This window comes from Megascapheus bottae, chromosome 29 (genome assembly GCF_031878675.1).
Source record: "Megascapheus bottae isolate mThoBot1 chromosome 29, mThoBot2.hap1, whole genome shotgun sequence".
NCBI classification, from domain to species: Eukaryota; Metazoa; Chordata; class Mammalia; order Rodentia; family Geomyidae; genus Megascapheus; species Megascapheus bottae.
Genome location: NC_143537.1, coordinates 10,218,220 through 10,233,453, shown reverse-complemented (window position 1 = coordinate 10,233,453; position 15,234 = coordinate 10,218,220). Strand labels below are relative to the sequence as shown.

General features: G+C 39.7%; 1 protein-coding gene across 6 annotated transcripts in view; it reads left to right on the top strand.

Annotated features, from left to right (window-relative positions):
- The window catches only part of LOC150044707 (ral guanine nucleotide dissociation stimulator-like), a 358,565-nt gene that overhangs the window by 302,627 nt on the left and 40,704 nt on the right, over nt 1-15,234 (top strand). For all 6 annotated transcript variants that reach the window (XM_090321004.1, XM_090321003.1, XM_090321006.1 and 3 more), the window contains exon 2: nt 10,825-10,987. In XM_090321004.1, the coding sequence (XP_090177130.1) occupies nt 10,947-10,987 (41 nt within the window). In that variant the 5' untranslated portion in view covers nt 10,825-10,946. The remainder of the gene's footprint in view (nt 1-10,824; nt 10,988-15,234) is intronic.

Below are 15,234 nucleotides of genomic sequence, written 5' to 3'. Positions count from 1 at the left end.
TTTCACTTTTATATATTCACTTTTGTTGAGAATTGTTTTTGCTTTTCTCTTTGTAAGTAAAATTATTCTAAATATATTCTCATTTTTCATGGGCTTTTAAAGCTAATTAGGAAGCATTTCTTCCTGTATAAAACTGCTAGAGCAGTCATGTAAGGGATATATTGGGTGAGGATGTATATTCCAGCTACCAATGAGGTGAAAACAGGAGGATTACAAATTGGAAAAAAGCCTTGCTAAGCATGTTTCTCTCATAAACAAAGAAAAGATAAAGAATAGAAAAATCCCCCAAATCCCAACCAACCAAGGAAAAAAAGATAAAAAGACATCATGTAAAAGAAAAGGCTTCGATATTACTCAAGTAGCAAAAACTGGTTTACAAGTGCTGAATCTGATGTCCAGCAATAGGGTAAAAAAGAAGATTCTTTGATAAAATGACCAATCAAACTATCTTAAATTTTGGTTGCCAATCTTGGGGCTTGTACTCAGGGCCTGAGTGGTTTCCTTGGGCTTTCTCAAAGCTGGAGTTCTACCACTTGAGCCACAGCATCATTTCCAGCATTTTTCTGTGTGGTACTGATGAATTGACCCCAGGTCTTCATCCATGCTAGGCAACCACTCCTCCACTAGGCCAAACTTCTGGTCCCATCTTTTGTTTTGTTTTTGTGGGTCCTGGGCCTTGAACTCGTGGCCTGAGCTCTGTCCCTGAGCCCTTCACCTCAAGACTACCACCCTACCCCCGGAGCAACAGCTCCACTTCCCATTTTCTAGTGATTAGTTGGAAATAAGAGTCTCACCTTCATTCATGCCCCGACTGGCTTTAAACTGAGATCCTCCAATCTCAGCCTCCTGAGTAACTAGGATTACTGCACCTGGCTCCATCCTATTGTTTGTTTGTTTTTTTTGACATTTGGTCAGAATTTCTTCTTTTCCTTTTTTCTTTTTTTTTCATTTGTTCTTTGTTTGGGGATATGGTTTTTCAATAACCTGGGTAAGTAAAAATTTTAATCCTTTTGTCTTTTAAGAGTTGAGATTGCAGGCAGATGTTATCATATATGACCTTTTAGAATTTTTAAAATAAATTATGCATCATAATGTGCTTTACACAAGTGTTTAAATGTAGTATACCAGTTCTCTATATGTTCCCTCATTCACCTACTCTTCATGTAACAGTTTGTAACCATTCTATATTTGTTGAGATAAAAAATCAGTATTGGTCTATTGCTATTAACTGAATTCCAACCTTTCCGTCTTTTGCCAGTTGTTCTACTACTTTCCTTTTCAGTTCCAGTAGTCAACGCTTCACAATTGCTTCTGTTTGTTGCCTTTCTTCATGTTGTCTGCTTAGCTATACTATGAATGAGGAAAATCAAAAGTAGATTAAAAATGGCCATTTTCCTGGCATCAGGAAATATTGGGGTATGGGCCCAATAACTTATTTAGCTTACCATACTAGGATTTAGGGTAATTGGTAGCACTAAGAAATTTGAATTCTTAAGTCAGGTTTGAATCCTGTAATTGTAGAAATAAGAGGGATCAAACCTCTATTATTTACTCTTATCAAAGTAACTCTTTTATGAGACATATTTCTATAGTATTGGTGGAATACTTGCTGTAGAAATTGGGATGGAGATGTGTCATATACATAGGGCTAGGGCTAGAGGTAAAAAATTTTTTATAATAAATGGATGAGTTGATCATATCGGAATTGTGGGTATGATGCACAAATTCATAGAAAATTAAGTGTTAAAAGTAGGGTTTTGATGACAAAATTACATGTATTTATTTCTGGTTTGATTGGACTATAGATTGGTCTTAAATAGTATTATAATAGGGCATTTATTAAAATAATATTTATATATTCTGCTATGAAGAATAATGCTAAGGGTCCTGCTGCATATTCTACATTAAAACCTGAAACTAACTCAGACTCCCCTTCTGTAAGATCAAATGAAGCTTGTTTAGTTTCTGCTGGTGTTGAGATAAATCATATTATTGCTATTGGTCAAGCAGGGTAATAAGTCACAAGTATTCTTGAGATGTGGATAAGGATGTTATAGAGAAGATCCACTTATTAATATAACTGATATAAGAATAACAGCTAGGCTTACTTCATAGGCGATGGTTTGGGCTACAGCACAAAGGGCACCTATTAGGGCATATTTTGAGTTTGATGCTCATCCTGATCATATAATTGAGTAGATGGCTATGCTTGATAAAGCTAAAATAAATAATAACCCTATATTTATATTGATTAGTGGCTGGGGTATGGGGAAAGGGATTCATAGATTAAGGCTAATGATAGTGCTAAGATAGGTGCTATTAAGTAAAATATTAAAGATGATGTAGCTGCTTGTGAGGGCAATAGTTTTTCTAATCATATATAATCTATTCGTGAGGTTGCGAATTTTTCATTAAAATTAAGTTTTTGTTGTAAGAAATTGATGTATGAATGTGGGAAAATAGCCTAGTGTAATTGAGAAATTAAATATATAATTATTAGGGTAGACTATAAAAGTCTATATATTGTGATTAATTCTATGGCCACTATGATACGTATGACCACTATGATACCTACAATTGTGATTAGTATAGCTGTGATTTTAATTGTGGTAGGTGTATGGTTATGTTTTGTATATTTATTGGTTGAGTGTAATTGAATAAAGCCTGCAAAAATGCTTCCTAGTAGAAGACGTTTAATAGGATTAGTTAATTGTTATTTTCATTTGTGATAATTATGTTAGTGAATCGTGGTGAGCTAGATAAGACTAGATAGATTATTCGTGTGCTATAGGCTGCTGTTATAGAGGTTGCAATTAATGTTGTGATGAGGGCTCAAGAGTTTACATATGAAGTGTTTATAGATTCAATGATTAGGTCTTTAGAGTAAAATCCAGATAGGAATGGTATTCCAATTAGAGCTAAATTTCCAGTTACTATAGCGGAAGTAGTAATGGGTATAGTTTTAGCAATTCTGCCTATTTTGCAGATAACTTGTCATTTAAATTGTGAATAATGGATCCTGCACATATGAATAATATAGCTTTAAAAAAGGTGTGAGTGCAGATATGTAGAAAGGATAGGTAAGACTGATTAATTCCGAAAGTGACTATTATTAAGCCCAGTTGGCAAGAAGTTGAGAATGCAATAATTTTCTTGATATCATTTTGGGTTAGGACACAGATAGCTGTGAATAGGGTGGTTATTGCTCCAATACATAAAATGATTGTTGTAATTGAAAGTTTATTTGATATCAGTGGGTGAAATTGAATTAGTAAAAAAAAAATACCTGCTACGACTATAGTGCTAGAGTGTAATAGGGCTGATATAGGAGTAGGTCCTTCTATGGCTGAGGGTAATCATGGATTAATCCAAATTGGGCTGATTTTCCAATAGCTGCTAGAATAAGTCCAATCAATGGAATGTTCGATGTTAGTTTAAGGGAAAAGATGTGTTGAAATTCTCAGGAATTGAAATTTTTATAGAAACATGTTATTGCAATTATGAATCCAATATCCCCAATATGACTGTAAGTAGTGGCTTGTAGGGCTGCTGTATTAGCGTCTGTTCGACCATACCATCAACCAATAAGTAGGAATAATATGATTCCTATTCCTTCCCACCCAATAAATATTTGGAATATGTTGTTAGCAGTAACTAGGATAAGTATAATAATTAAAATAGAGTTAAATAATTTGTAAATTGATTTATGTAAGGGTCATGTTGAATATATCAAGTGGAAAATTCCATAATAGACCAAGTGACAAATAGGGCTACTGGTATAAATATAATAGAGTAAAATCTGATTTAAAGCTTATTTTAAGGTTAGTTATGTGGATCGTTATTCAGTGTCAATCTAAAATAATTTCTTTGTTGAGATTAATATATATGATTATTGGGATTATGCTTGTGATTAATGCTCATTTTACAGTTGAGGTGTTACAGTAATTTTGATTTTGTTTGTTCATAAGATTAACTAATATCTGTATTTATTATTTTACTAAAACCCCTAGTAAAGAGAAGACTATCAAATTTATTACTTTGTTTGGATTTGCACCAAGTTTTTGGTTCCTAAGGCTAACGGATTTCTATTATTCTAAAAAAGTAAAAAAGCCATATTTTTAAATATGGGATGTAAAAGCAGTTCTTAGCATTACTTTTTTGGTAATTAAAAGAGTTTTAATCTTTATCTCTAGATTCACAATTTAGTATTTTTATAAACTGTAATTACAAAATGTGGGACCTAGAATTAATTCTGGTTTGAGTGTTAGTAGGGTGATGGGGGCTAGATGTAGAAAAATTAGTGAATGTTCTCAAGTATAAGATGGTTTTTATTTTTTTTCATATATTTTTTTATTGTAATTAATAGAAGGGTTACATGATATTTGCCAGATAGAAGGTGCATTAATTCACATACATTGATACCCTTCCACATGTCTTGGTCCCCATTACCCACTCCTCCCCCCTCTTGGATTTCCCCCCTTCCCTGTCCAATTTCAGGTAACCAAATACAAATGTATCCAATATATCAGATAACAAAGTGAGATATTGTGCCAATATGAGATAGCAAAGGAACAGCAAAAGAAATGAGAGATAACATAGCACCTTAAGGACAGCAATCATTCGTTATATGGCTTTTGTTTCAATATCCTAGAGGTCCATTCAATTTATAAGGTGGTTTGGAAGTTTTCCTCGTGAGTTGAAATTAGTGTGTACAGAGTATAGGTTGCAGTAATTAATATATTTAGTCCTATTAATAAAGTGGTTGTGCTAGCTCATTTAAAAGTAGCAATAATGATAAATAATTCTCCGATTAAGTTAATAGTTGTTGGTAGAGCTAAGTTTGTTAGTGAAATAATGAATCATCATAAGGCTATAAAGGGGAGAATTGATGCAGGTCCCATGTTAATAGTATTGTTCAGTTGTAAATTTGTTCATAATTAGTGTTGGCTAAGCAGAATAAGGCTGATGATGTAAGTCCATCAGAGATTATTATAGCAGTAGCACCAATATAGTTTCAAGGGGTTTGGATTATGATGGCTAAAATAATTAAAGCTATGTGGCTGACTGATGAATAAGCGATTCAAGATTTTAAGTCAGTTTGTTGTAAACAGATTAAACTTGTTATTACCATACCTCATAATGATTGTAAAATAAATGGGTAGATAAGTTTGTCTGAGCTTGGTTCAATAAATAAGGATATTCATATTATACCATAGCTTCCTAATTTTAGGAGAATTGCAGCAAGTACTATAGAACTGGCAATTGGGGCTTCAGTGTGGGCTTTGGGTAGTCATAGGTGTAACCCATATAGTGGTATTTTTACTGTGAATGCTATTATACATGCTAGTCAAAATAGCTTATCAGTTAACATAAATTTGCTTGTTTTGAATTTGTTGTAGTATAAAGATATTTAGTGTACCTATAATTTTGTATAAATAAACTAGTGCAATTAAAAGTGGAATAGATCCCAACAATAGAATAGAAAATATGATCCTGCTTTTAAATGTTCTAACTGGTTACCTCATAGTGTAATAATAATTAGAGTTGGAATAAAGGTTGATTCAAATAAAATATAAAATATAATCAGTTCTGTAGCAGAAAAAGTTATAATTAGAGTTTGTAGAAATGAGATATAGGGTTTTTTTTTTCAGATTAGAGGTTCTTTAGCTATATGATTTTGGCTTGCTATAAGTGGAGTGAGTCAGGAAGTGAGGATTAATAGGGGTATAGATAAAGGATCAGAGAAGAATATAGTGGAAAAATAGGTAGTAGAATAAGGTGTGATGAGGTTGGTGATTGAGATTATTGTCATTAGTATACTATGTACAGTTGAATTAATTCAGATTGATTTATTATCAGATAGCCAAGTTATTGGAATAATTATAGCTAGTGAAAAAATAATTTTAGCATTGCAGAAGATTTAAATTTTGTACATAATCTGAGCCATAATATGTAGAGACTTTTACTAGAAGTGCAAGGCCAACTGCTGCTTCACATGCTCCTAATATCAAGTAGAATATTGGGAATATAAATGAGTGAGTATGGTGGTTGATTGATATAGAGGTGCTTATTATGAGATATAATGATAGCATTGTGCCTTCTAAACAGAGGAGAGAGGATATTAAATAGGAGCAAAAATTATCACTCCAATTAGAGAAGTGAAGAATGCAGTATAGAAGTTTGATATTATAGGAGACATTATGATGTTTATGAGTTGAATCATAATTTAATGAGCCAAAATCAATTGTTTTAAATTAAACTTATCATCATACTCATCTCATTCTAGACTTTTATTGATTCATATGCTAACCGTAAGGCTAGAATGGTAATTAGTCCTAGAGATAGTAGAAATGTTGAATTAATGTTTGTATATTGCAAAGCTCATGGGAGTGGTAGTAGAAGAGCAAGTTCTAGATCAAATAAGAGAAAAGTAATGGCTACGAGAAACAATTTTATAGAAAAGAGAAAATGGGCAGATCCTATAGGATCAAATCCGCATTCATAAGGGGTCACTTTTTCAGAGTAAGTATGTATTTGGGGAACTCAGAAAGAAATTAAGGTTAAGATAGTAGCAAGGCTGAAATTTAGTATTAATGTTAGTGCTATACTAATTACTTTTTTGATTTATAACCAAATCTATTTGATTGGAAGTCAAATGTACTTGTTATACTAAAAAAGTTTGATACTCATCAATAGATTGATACATATAAGAACAGTCACACTACATCTACAAAATATCAATATCATGCGGTGGCTTCAAATCCAAAGTGATGAGTAGATGTAAAATGATACTTTGACGAAGCATTCAAATAATTAAGAACGCCATCCCAATTATAACATGAAGTCCATAGAAGCCTGTAGCTATATAAAAAAAAAGTAGAGCCATAAATATCATCAGAGATAGTAAATGGGGTTTCTAAACATTCTGATCCTTGAAGGATAGTAGACTTCTAGGAGAATAGTTACCTTCTATAAGGCTATAGTGGGCTCATGTAATTGATACTCGGGGTACTAATAGCACAGAAGTATTAAGTAAGGGTACATCGAGTGGATTAAGTGGTGTAATACCTGTTGGGGGTCAACATCCTCTAAGCTCTGGAGATGGTGCAAGGCTGGAATGGTAAAAGGCTCAGAAGAAGCCTGCAAAAAAGAATACTTCTGAGATAATTAATAATACTATTCCATAACGTAGTCCTTTTTGTACGGCGGGTGTATGACCTTGGAATGTTCCTTCTCAAATTACATTTTGTCATCACTGATATATAGTTCAAATATTGGTAACAAAGCCAATTGATAAAGGAGTATTAGAACTGAAATGCTTATAACCTTATGTACTCAGAAAGTTGAGGTCCGAGGATCATGGTTCAAAGACAGCCTGAGCAAGAAAGTAGGAAACTTACCATAAACCCAGTGTTTAAAAAAGTCACTGAAAGATAGTTTACCCCTTTGTTTTGTATGAAGTCTTCCAATTCTATGGTGCACATTATCCTTACTGAGACAAGGAGCCACAATTTATAGTGCTTAGCAGACATATTGGACAGAAGGGGTACAAAGATAAGAAAGAAATATAAACAAAGTTCCTGGGATAATCTGTTTTGAGACTATACAAGAATAATCTAAGTTCTAGACTTCCCTTTGTCTAGATATTTGGCTGAAAGAATCAGGGAGAATGTTAAAATTTGACCTTTCTACCCCTAAGATGGGGCAATAATATCTGCCCATCACTATAACACAAATCTAGAAAGGATGTTCTAAGAGTGTAATCCTTGCTAACATAGACTTCTGCTGAACAGGAATAGAGAGTCTCCATCAATAATACGTGAGCTCAGAGAGAGAATTGACAAGTGGAATTACATCAAACTAAGAATTTTCTGCATGGCAGAGGACACCCTTAGCAAGCTTAAAAGACAGCCTACAAATTGAGAGAAGGTTTTTGCAGTTATATATAAGTCAAAGACTTAGTATCTGAGCAGGGTGAGGTGGCTCATGCCTGTAATCCTAGCTACTCAGGAGGCTGAGATCTGAGGATGGCAGTTTGAAACCAGGTTTTGGGGGCTATGGCTCAAGGGGTAGAGCTGTACCTTTCAGTTGAAGAGCTTAGGGACAACGTCCAGGCCTAAAACTGAAGTAAAAAGAAAAAAACCCTAGTTTCCAGATTATACAGAAGAGTCAAGAAATTAAAGAGTCTAGTTAGTGAATGGGTAAACAAGCCAAGTAGAGACTTCTCAGAAATAAAAATGATCAGTATTAACATGAAAGAAATGTTCAACATCTCTAGCCATAAAGGAAATACAAATCAAAACAATACAGAAATTAGAATGCAAAATTGAAAAACAGAACCATCGCCACACTCATAAATATAAATTGTTTGCTAAATTCTTTGTATACTCTTTACAAAAGAAGGTTCATGATCATGGTTTCACGTTCCATATTTTGTAGACAAGTTTTTGCATAGTAGAAAATTTGCTCCAGAGTTCTTTGCCGATCCTGGGTTCTAAACCCAGGGCCTAGGTCTGAGCTTATTTTCCCCCTCCATCATAGCACTCTAGTATTTGAGCCACAGCTCCACTTCTTGCTTGTTAGTAGTTAATTGGAATGAAGAGTCTCAGACATTTCTGGCTTGGTTGCCTTTGAACAACAATTTTCCTGAGTACCTAGGATTAAGGCATGACCTACCAGTGCCTGCTGAGAGCTAGGTCAATGGTAAAAATGTAGTATTAAATTAGCAGAGACTAGGGCAAAAGCTCACTAAATAGGAACATTACTTGACTATTATTTTTCATGATGCCACTACTAGGACTTGATCTCAGGATCTTGGTGCTACCTTTGAGCTGTTTGCTCAAGACTGGTGCTGTACCATTTGAGCCACAGCTCCACTTTGGGCTTTTTTCTTGTTTATTGGAACCCTAGAGTCTCATGACCTTTCTTTTGGGCCTAAGCATGCACCTCAATCCGCAGATTTCAGTCTCTTTGAGTAGCTAGCTACAGGCTTTAGCCATTGGTACCTGGCAGAATAAATATTTTAATATGGATAAAAAAAGATGCCGTGGTCTGGCACTGGAGAAAATGTGAGCTTGTAAAGCAAACTGTTCAAACTGATGTTTAAAATACAAACATTGTGTGGGGGCTGCTAACTCTCTGAGGGGAGCTTCTTCTATAAGGAAAGTATCTGAATAGCTAACTTAAGATCTCAGAGTAGATAGATTTCAAGCAGCATATTTATGTGTGTACTTCCAGGTTTTCTAGTCAGTCGGTTTAGCAATTCTGCAGTGACACAAAAGGCAGACAACCTGCAAAGACAACTATAGTAACAAAACCAACATCCCAGATTCTAGCTTTGGGTTACATTCTTCCCACATTGGCTCTGAAAAGACCCCTAGCACTCTCAGCTAAGGGGAGTGAACATAGTCTCTGAACTGGTGGTTCCAGGCCTGGCACTCAGGGCTGGCAGGGCTCTCATGGTGTATTTGCTTAGCTGCTCGGATGTGGGATTTGAACTTGGTCTGGGATATGAAGGGAGAAGGCTGAAGTAGAGTGCTGAGGACTGAACTCAGAAGGTAGAAATCCAGGTTAAGGTGGACTGAGCACAGTGACTCTGGATTAGGGTGGGCACTGTAAGACCAGCCTGTGAGCTGGGGCCTTCATGTTAGGGACTGGAACATAGCAAGTCTAGAACTTGGGCTCCGTGTCCTGGGCCTCTTCTTGGCATGTGGCTTGGGGACACCGGCAAAAGTCCTGCTGATGGTATCCTCTGGGTCCCTGTCCAGAAAAGAGTCCAGGAGCAGACCGTGTGATTAGTCACCAGCTGATCTGGGCACTGGTTAAAGGGGGCCAGGAGATCCTAGTGGATAAGGAGAAGAAGGTCCATGGTGACCATTAAGACTGGTGTAGGCTCCAGCACAATATCAGTGTCACCTGGGGTACCTGCAGGGCACATTGTGGCCAGAACTACTGGGGAGTTGAGAGCCTAGTGTAGATAACACTTCAGGAGAGTCTTCAAGGCAGGGTGGTAGCCCAGGTTAGTCCAGTGAAGGGTCTGGGGATTATACGTGGTGACAGGCAGAGGAGGAAGAGGTCTGATGATGTGGGGGACTTGGCTGAGTGGGTCAGGAGTCATCTTTGAAGGGGAACCATTCCCTCCTGGGACTGGACCTGGGACCTTGGAAGTTCCAGGTGACAGAGTTAATAAGTGGTACAAGTAGGATCTCAGTATTGGCCTGTCAGTTTGCAATTCAAGCTTTTATTTTGGTACTGCTCCTGGCTCTTGATCTCTGGGAGAGACTCAGCACTGTTCCTGTGCTTTTTCCTTGAAGGATAGCACTCTACCACTTAAGCCATAGGTCAATGTCTAGCTTTTTGGTGTTTAATTGGAGAAAAGTCTCATGATGCCAGGTATTAGTGGCTCATGCATGTAATTCTAACTATTCAGGAGGTTCTGAATAGATTCCTACGATCTGAGGAATGTGTTTCAAAGCCAGCCCAGCAGAAAGGTCTGTGAGACACTCATCTCTAATGAACTCCTCAGCAAAAGCTGAAAGTGGTGCTGTGGCTCAAGTTGTCATTTGCTACCTTTGAGCAGAAGAGGCTTAGCTACCGTGCCCAGACCCTGTATTCAAGCACCAGCACCAGCACAAACAAAACAAACAGAAAAACAAAGAACAAAAAGAAAAACCAGTCTCATGGACCTTCTTGTGCACTCACTATCTTTGAACTTTGATCCTCAGATCTCGGCCTCCTTAGTGCCTAGGATTGCAGGTGTGAGACACTAGCTCTAATTGTTAAATTGTATACAAACCATCTAAAAATAAGTACGTTGTTCCCTAGAATTCTACCTTCTGCTACCATATTTTTTGGAAGGATAAAAAGAGGCTGTCTAAGCAATCATCATCAAGGGTGCCTCTTACAGAGATTCTGCCTCATGTCTCGTTGACCCTGTGCAATCCTCTATGCAGACCTCTAGACTTCATCTCATCCTGGCCTTAATCAGGTAAGCATGTGGGCCCCTGGGCATCACATCCTGATCTATTATCCCTAGCCGACTTGCACATGAATGCTGGTTTGACTGATCCCCAGAGGTGTGCATCAGAATGGACATCCAGTAAGTAGTAAGTGTTACATCGGAGAGTTTGTTCAGGCTGTATGGATTCTTTAATTTTGTGTGGAGAGTAATGTGGCCCACTGACTTTCCAATTATCTCTCTTCAGAGACATCTTGCTCTCTCCTAAAGACATCAGTGCCTGTACAGTACATTCCAGGTGGTCCCTGCCTGGCAACCCCTTCTGACTAGTGGGAGATCTGCTTGTCTTGTTCTTTAATAAAACTTGGTCACTTCTCCCACTGTATTCACAGATTCATTCTTCTAAAACCATAGAAAAAAAGGAACTGACTCAAATATCGCAGTTTTTCATTTTTATTTTTCTAAGATTCCTACACATTTCAAGTACTACTGGAGAAAGCCAAGAAGTCATTCCCCACCACCATCAAAGCGCCATTCTAAGCCATGCACTGGTGGCTTATGCTTGTAATCCCAACTACTCACCAAGCTGAGATCTGAGGTTCATGGTTCATATCCAGCCAGAGCAAGAAAATCTGTGAGACTCCTATCTCTAACTAACCACCAGAAAACAAGGACTGGAGTATTACCCTTGAACAAATAGCTAATTGACAACACCCAGACCCTGAGTTTAAGCCCCAGGACACGTGCACACACAGAGGGAAGTGGAGAGGTGGATGGAGCCTGTGGGCACCAGAACATCCACATGCATGTTGGGAACCAATCAAACCAGGTAAATCACTTGCCCCTTTTGGAATACTTAGAAATTTAGTTTCTAGCCTTTAAGTCAGAGTTGACTGTTCCACTGAAATTTGGACTCTGGACAGTGTGTCAGAGTCAGGATGAGTTCTTTCCTTCCTCTTCGAATTCTTCAAGGATCTGGTCCATTGTAGCTTGTGGGAACTTGTTGAAAGGTCTTACTTAGCTTGGGGTGATTTCTATTTCAAAAGCACACTGGTTTCTAAGTTGCATTTGATGTTTAGGAAGTGTCAGACTTGATTTTGACCAGGTGACTTTTGAAGACAGCCAGCTCAGCTGGACCTGTGTGGTCACTGAACTGCAGCCTGTCCTTTGCCTCTCAGGACTTTTGGTCAGCTCAGGGGGAGAAATGGCCATACTTCTGGCCATTCCATGATGCTGCAGCGACCTCTGCTGGCTATCCAAGAGCTACAGGCACTCTTGTCTAGTCCAAATGGTAGAGTAGTGCAAAAAAGCAAGAAATCTAAACAAGTTGGTCACTGATCTTAGTTCCCAGAAGGTTGTGTCCACAGGATTGTGATGCAAAGCCAAACTCTAGAGGAAAATACATGACACTTCTATCTCCAATTACACAGACACACACCCCAGAGTTGTGCTGTGGATTGAGTGGTAGAGGACAAGCCCTAAGTAAAAATGCTCAGAGACAGCATCCATGCCCTGAGTTCAAGAACCAGGACCAACCCCTTCCACCTCCACTGAAAAGCCCCACAAAGCACAGTCAAAATCCAATCCCTAGCACCAATCTCCCACAGACAAAGGTTCAAATAAAAATCAATCTGAATGAGCCTTTGTTATTATAAAACAACATATATATATAATATATATACAGAGAGAGATAGAGAGAGAGATTTTTGAAATAGAGTCTCTAGGTTTCAACTTGAGAGCCTCAAGTTTCACACTTGATGCCTCTTTCTAGGCAGAGAATCTGGCACTTGAGCCCCCTCCTCTAGCCCTTGTCCTTCATCAGTTTCAATTTATCAACCAGTAACTGGATTATACACCAGGAACCTTAATGGAAAGTGTTTTCTTTTACATCATATATAGTAGTGACTCCTACTGGAAGTGAATATGGACCAGAAGTTGCCCATATTTTCACCATAAAGGGAAGCAGGAGAGAATGTGGAGAGGCCTTGTGACCCAGTGACCCCACCACAGAATACTACATAAAAAGGAAGGTTGTGCAAGCAAATGAGAGAAATACACAAAAGCAAAGAACGGGTTTTTCTTCTTTCAGTCTGTGGGATGGAACTCAGGGCCTGAGCACTGTGCTTGGGCTTTTTCAAGGCTAGAGCTCTACCATTTGACCTACATCACTACTTCTGGCTTTTTCTGTGTATGTGGTACCCAGGAATTGAACCCAGGTCTTTGTGCATGCTAGACAAGCAGTCTACCAGTAGGCCACACTCCAAGCCCATATTTTGAGTTTGTTTTTAAATAAAATATTGCAACAAACATGACAAACCAGAGTGTTTTTTAAACTTGATGCCACTGTGGTAGCTTTTGCCACACCCCAGGTGTGCAAGGACTTCATTGTGATCCACTGATGTTTCAAAGATTGTTGGAGGAAGGTCCAGGACTTACCCACAGGAAGGCTGAGGTCCTTGTGCCTGGAGCACAGGGACAATGTCCTTGCAGGAGGCAGTCCAAGGTCCCTGAGCACCATCCTCATGCTTCCTGAAATGTTGCCATGAGGATGTCCATAGCAGCCCACCTGAAGGCCTTGACAACAGTCCTAAGAACTAGAACCCCAAGACTCTACACCTGGCCATGACGGGTCCACTCCTCCCTCATGGTACTGGGCCTGGGTGTGATTGGTCCATTCCTCTATGATGTCACTAGGCCTTCCTGTGACTGGCCCATTTCCTCACTAACCTCATATGCCTTTGTGAGGTCCCTGCAGGGATTACAGAAGGCAGTTCGGTGCTCTCCTTTTTTTTTTTTTAAGCCAGATATGGCCTTGAACTCAGGACCTGAGCATTGTACTTGGACACTTTTGCTCAAGGCTAGCACTCTACCACTGAGACACAGCTTCACTTCTGACTTTTTCTGAGCATGTGGCACTGAGAACAGAATCCCTCAGAGGATCTTGTTCTTCCCTTTGAGCAGCCACAGCATGATGTCAGAGCCTCTCTCTCCAGAAGAAAAGGGGGCAGGAAGGGGGTGAGGAGCAGGATAATGGTTGTTTTGCGGAGATTGTGCTTCCGTGTCCAGGCACAGTAACAGGCAGTTCCGGGGATGGCAGTGGACAGCCCTGAAAGACACCAAACAGGCTTCAGCTGCCTTCACTGCCCAGGCCTGGGCGCTGTCCTTGGTGCTGCCGACGCCATGGGGCCCTAGCGCCTTACCTTCTGCCCCAGGGAAGCAGCTGGCTTCTCTCCCAGGCCACGAGGGACGGGTCGGGACTGCAGACCCCGCGGTCATGCGTGTCACTTCCCGGGCCTGTCCGCGTGTCCTCTTCCAGAAGGCCGCGGGGCGATCGAGCCTCAAAGTCCTTTCTTTAAAAAAAAAAAATTGTAGACATAACTCCTTTGGTCTCATCTCTGCGGCTTTAAGATGGAGAGTGGGGGTACGGGGAGGGGGAGGGAAGGGGGCGGGGCGAAGCCAGGACAGCGACGCGCACGCGGGGCCCAGTGGACTCCAAGGCTGGTCCCCCCGCCCCTCTCCCCACCCCTCTCCCCGCCCCCACGGGGCGGGGCCCTAGCTCGGCCCAGCTCCAGGGCTATAAAGGGGCTGCTGAGCCAGCAGTGGCAGACCCATCCACCCTGAGGCCTCCAAGATGAGCTAACTGGCTGGGCCCGCTGGGCAAGCTGGGCAACCCGTCCGCCTACCGGCGGGTGAAGAAATCCCACTCGAGCTTCAGCCGGGTGAGCGGGTCCTTGGGAAGGGGAATTTGAAATCTGCCAGAGGAAAAGTCCAGGGAACCATGGCTTATGGTAGTGTGAGAACAGTTGCTTCCTCCTCTTTCAGTTTAGTACTTATTAACTGAAGCGATTGATAGGGCGTCTGAATTCACTAGAATTAAAAAGTTGCCAAACAGATTCCTTGAATCCACGTTGGTCATTTTCATTTCAAACGGGCTGTAGTTCCCTCCCTCCCTCCCTCCCTCCCTCCCTCCCTCCCTCCCTTCCTTCCTTCCTTCCTTCCTTCCTTCCTTCCTTCCTTTCTCTCTCTCTCTCTCTCTCTCTCTCTCTCTCTCTCTCTCTCTCTCTCTCTTTCTTTCTTTCTTTCTTTCTTTCTTTCTTTCTTTCTTTCCTTTTCTTTCTGGTGTGAGCTCTCTTGGCCCTTCAAAGCAGCATTTTTAGAAAGAAGGGGTTAGTCCGGGGAGCTTTAGTTTGTGACTGTGTAAGTGTGGCATTGCAGGCTGGGGTTAGGAAGATGGACAGACACACAGCGAGAGAAGAGATGACTTGTGAATATTGCAA